We start from the raw sequence: 3,765 nt of genomic DNA, 5'->3' as shown, positions 1-3,765 counted from the left end.
TACATATATAATATAATATATATATATATATATATATATATATATATATATATATATATATATATATATATATATATATATATATATATATATATATATATATATATATTCTATGTACGTGGTTGATCTGTAAATGCGAGTCATCTATTAGGTGAGCCATGTGATGTTACTTATGAGTGCATCTATTAAGTACCTGGGTTGTACGTCATATATAGTATTCACTGCTACGAACGTGTACATAAAACGTGCATCTGCTTCTGTTGTCATTGTGTCATGAATCCGTGATGCTCTGGCAATACACCGACTTTCCCCTCACGCCAGTGTACGAGTTCCTTTTAACATGTTTTAGAAAGAATACCTACATATCGCAATAGGTACTCTGGGCACGAGTATATGGTTGTGGCGATTTACTCTGGGCACGAGTATATGGTTGTGGCGATTTCGGTAGTCGTTTCGACATGTCTTCAACTTTGAGCAGGGGCCATCGCAGTCCTCACGACGGGGTTTAGTGTCGACATTAGCATAGAATTGGCTGCTGGTGAGGTTTATGTTATTGGAATACTGTCCCCGGTTGAAAGAAAGAGCTGACTTTCACCTGTCTGAAACCACTAATGGTATGGGACACTCAGTATAACATGTCTGCACACACCCGGCCCGTGTTATAGTTCTCGGGCTGACTTGTACCTCCTTTGAAATAAGTCTTGATTTTTAGACATACTCTCTATCTCGCCAACACAGATCCGAGTGCAAACAACTTGTCCCCGATTAAATTATTGGGCTCGCTTGCACCCACTATGAAACAACTTTCTGTCCCTCTATCAATGGATATGGACATGGATATGGGCTTAGATTTGGATACGGCTACGACTATCAAGGGAGTGCCTGTGCTGGCGTTAGCGGTATCGCCCAATGGCGTGTGCGTTGCTGCCGTCAATCTGCACGCTCAGGTACAGTCGTGTATGCTAACAGCTGCGGAGGCATCAACATATGCTTGTGCATGCTGAAGTATTAGTATATGTATGTACTTGTTCATATGTTGTCAGGAAATGGCTATTTTAGAGAGATACTGTCGGGGGTTTCAATATATATATATATATATATATATATATATATATAAACACACACACACACACACACACACACCACCCACCCACCACACACACACCACCACCACCACACACACCCGCCACCCACCCCCCCCCCCCCCCCACCACACATATATATATATACCAAGTGAGCCTCTCAGACACCCAAAGGGTAGCACTCGGAGGTACATACCATGAGAGCTTTTGTGTGTTTGACGCGCTTGGACACACTGCGGCCCAACAACATCTTGGCTTTAGAAATGTCCTGAAATCGCAAGCCTGTCGCTGCAGGGTCACCACTCTCGTTGATATCCAAAGGATACAACCCCTACACAACGGGCGTTGTAAGTGTAGCAGGTGTTTAGACTGTTGATTGCTAACAGTTGGTTGCTAGAGTTGTTCTACGCGCCTAGGCGAGAGGGTTTTCGACAAGGAAGCATACAGTACATGGGCGTAGCTATTTTGTTTATGTTTTTGCACTCATCCAGTCCTCAATTGTGAAAAATGTCACAGCAGGTGATCGTGAAACGGGTTCGCATCGCAGGCACACAACGCACGTAGGAGCCTGACGATGGGAAGAAGTCTGTCGAGATATTTTGCTCGGAACACATCATGTTACAACCGCGAGCGATGCGTTGTTACCCCGACCCCAGTAGAGGTATAAGACTATACAAGACCTATGAATTATAGTCAGTGGGCAAAATATGTGGTCTGGCGTACGAGCTGGTCATCTCCCAACAGGTTTCGCACCCGTGCGGGTTCATGCCGCGATTTCTCACCCACCCAAACACCAACGCACAATGACCGGAAGAGGCTTCAAGCCCAAGCACATGCCACACATACACTCCACTTACCTCGTTGAAATCAACAGTGGCGGCGGATGAATTATTGTGAGACACAATGGACTTCTTTTTGTTGCCGCCCATTTTCTGCCGCACCACTTGTGACAGCACGTGGGCGACGCAGTCTACAGTGGCAATGTCACAGACAGGTCGGATGGGTGTGCGTGTGAATTGAAATGGGATGTACATATCGAGTAGGCCGTACAAATGAGTGTATGTGTATATGTAAATGAACTATTAAATGAGTGTAAGTATATATATAAATGAACTATTAAATGAGTGTATGTATATATGTAAATGAACTATTAAATGAGTGTATTTATGTATATAATTGAACTATTAAGTGAGTGTATGTATAAATGTAAATGAACTATTAAATGAGAGTATTTATGAATATAATTGAACTATTAAATGAGTGTATTTATGTATGAAAAGAAACTATTAAATGAGTGTATTTATGTATGTAAATGAACTATTCTGACAAAAGAAGTGAGCAGTGGAAACGGGCACGTACTAGCTAATCAATCAAAAAAAGGGCGACCATCATATGCATGCGCCCATTTACGAGTACTTCGGTGGGCCCTATCAAAGACGAGAAATACAGAGACAGGATCTGCTCACCGCAGAGCATTCGCTTACATATACACATACAAGAAGTCTATATGTGGTGTGTGCTTCTATATACACATACAAGGAGTCTATTGTGGTGTGTGCATATATATACACATACAATGAGTCTATATGTGGTGTGTGCTTATAAATACACATACAGAGAGTCTATATGTGGTGTGTGCTTATATACACACATGCAAAGAGTCTATATGTGGTGTATGCTTATATATACACATACAAGGAGTCTATATGTGGCGTGTGCTTATAAATACACATACAAAGAGTCTATATGTGGTGTGTGTGGCGCGCGGGGTTGTCTACATGTGTCTGTGCAAAATCCAATGGGCACCCACACAAGCAAGTCATCGATATGTACAGGTATCGAATGCCATATAAACAAGAGCTCGAAGACACGCACAGTTGTCTGTGCACATAATGACCAACACCAAACTGACCATACACACTGAAAATCTCCAAAGCACGCAAGAAAACCACACACACCTTTCTAAACTGATCATACACACCTTTTAAACTGACCACGCACACCTTTCTAAACTGACCACACACACCTTTTTATACTGACCATACACACCTTTTCAAACTGACCATACACACCTTTCTATACTGACCACACACACCTTTCTAAACTGACCATACACACCTTTCTTAATCTGCTCCAGAAGATCCTTCCAGGCCCATGTGCGGTCATGGTACTCGAGCGTAGGCAGCGACAGGAAAAAGCTGTGCGGCGATACAGGGGTGGCGCAGTCAACATTGAATTAGAAAGTGTTGGCGTGTGATAAACGAACGAGTGCAACTAAGGGAACGGGTTGACTGGGTCGGATGGGATGTCGGATATGTATCTAAATAACAGGATGCGTGTAAGTGGTGAGAAAGATAGAGGTTCATATGCGCTCGGGCGGGCACGAAGACGAGAGAAAGAGTCTGTTTCATCTATTCAGAGGGATAGGAACTTCCAGCAGACGAGTAAAAGAAACACAGGCGATTGAAAGCCTGCGACAGTCAGAAAAAGAGGGACGGAAGGCGACACGCACACAAGTGTAGGGGATTTAGTAAACAGTCGTTTCCAAACACACACATACACACACACACATATATATATATATACACACACACACACACATACACACACACATACACACACACATACACACACTCACACACATACACACACGCACATACACGACATATATATATATATACTA

The 3,765-nt window shown here is 42.7% G+C and overlaps 2 protein-coding genes across 2 annotated transcripts in view; both read right to left on the bottom strand.

Moving 5' to 3' along the window:
* SARC_07379 (hypothetical protein) overlaps positions 1-209 on the bottom strand; it is a gene marked incomplete at its 5' end in the record, with an annotated part of 1,454 nt that extends 1,245 nt beyond the window's left edge. Inside the window, one exon of the mRNA XM_014298683.1 lies at positions 194-209. Within this exon, the coding sequence (XP_014154158.1) occupies positions 194-209 (16 nt within the window). The remainder of the gene's footprint in view (positions 1-193) is intronic.
* A 734-nt stretch (positions 210-943) lies between these two features.
* SARC_07378 (hypothetical protein) lies at positions 944-3,280 on the bottom strand (the record flags this gene model as incomplete). Its single annotated transcript, XM_014298682.1, has 4 exons — positions 944-1,000; positions 1,279-1,413; positions 1,940-2,052; positions 3,201-3,280. Coding segments are annotated over 4 exons (385 nt in total), but the record flags the coding sequence as incomplete, so codon positions are not given.
* Positions 3,281-3,765: the final 485 nt, after the last annotated feature.

The sequence above is a fragment of the Sphaeroforma arctica genome (genome assembly GCF_001186125.1).
Source record: "Sphaeroforma arctica JP610 unplaced genomic scaffold supercont1.580, whole genome shotgun sequence".
Classification (NCBI taxonomy): Eukaryota; class Ichthyosporea; order Ichthyophonida; genus Sphaeroforma; species Sphaeroforma arctica.
This window is presented reverse-complemented; position numbering and strand designations above follow the sequence as displayed.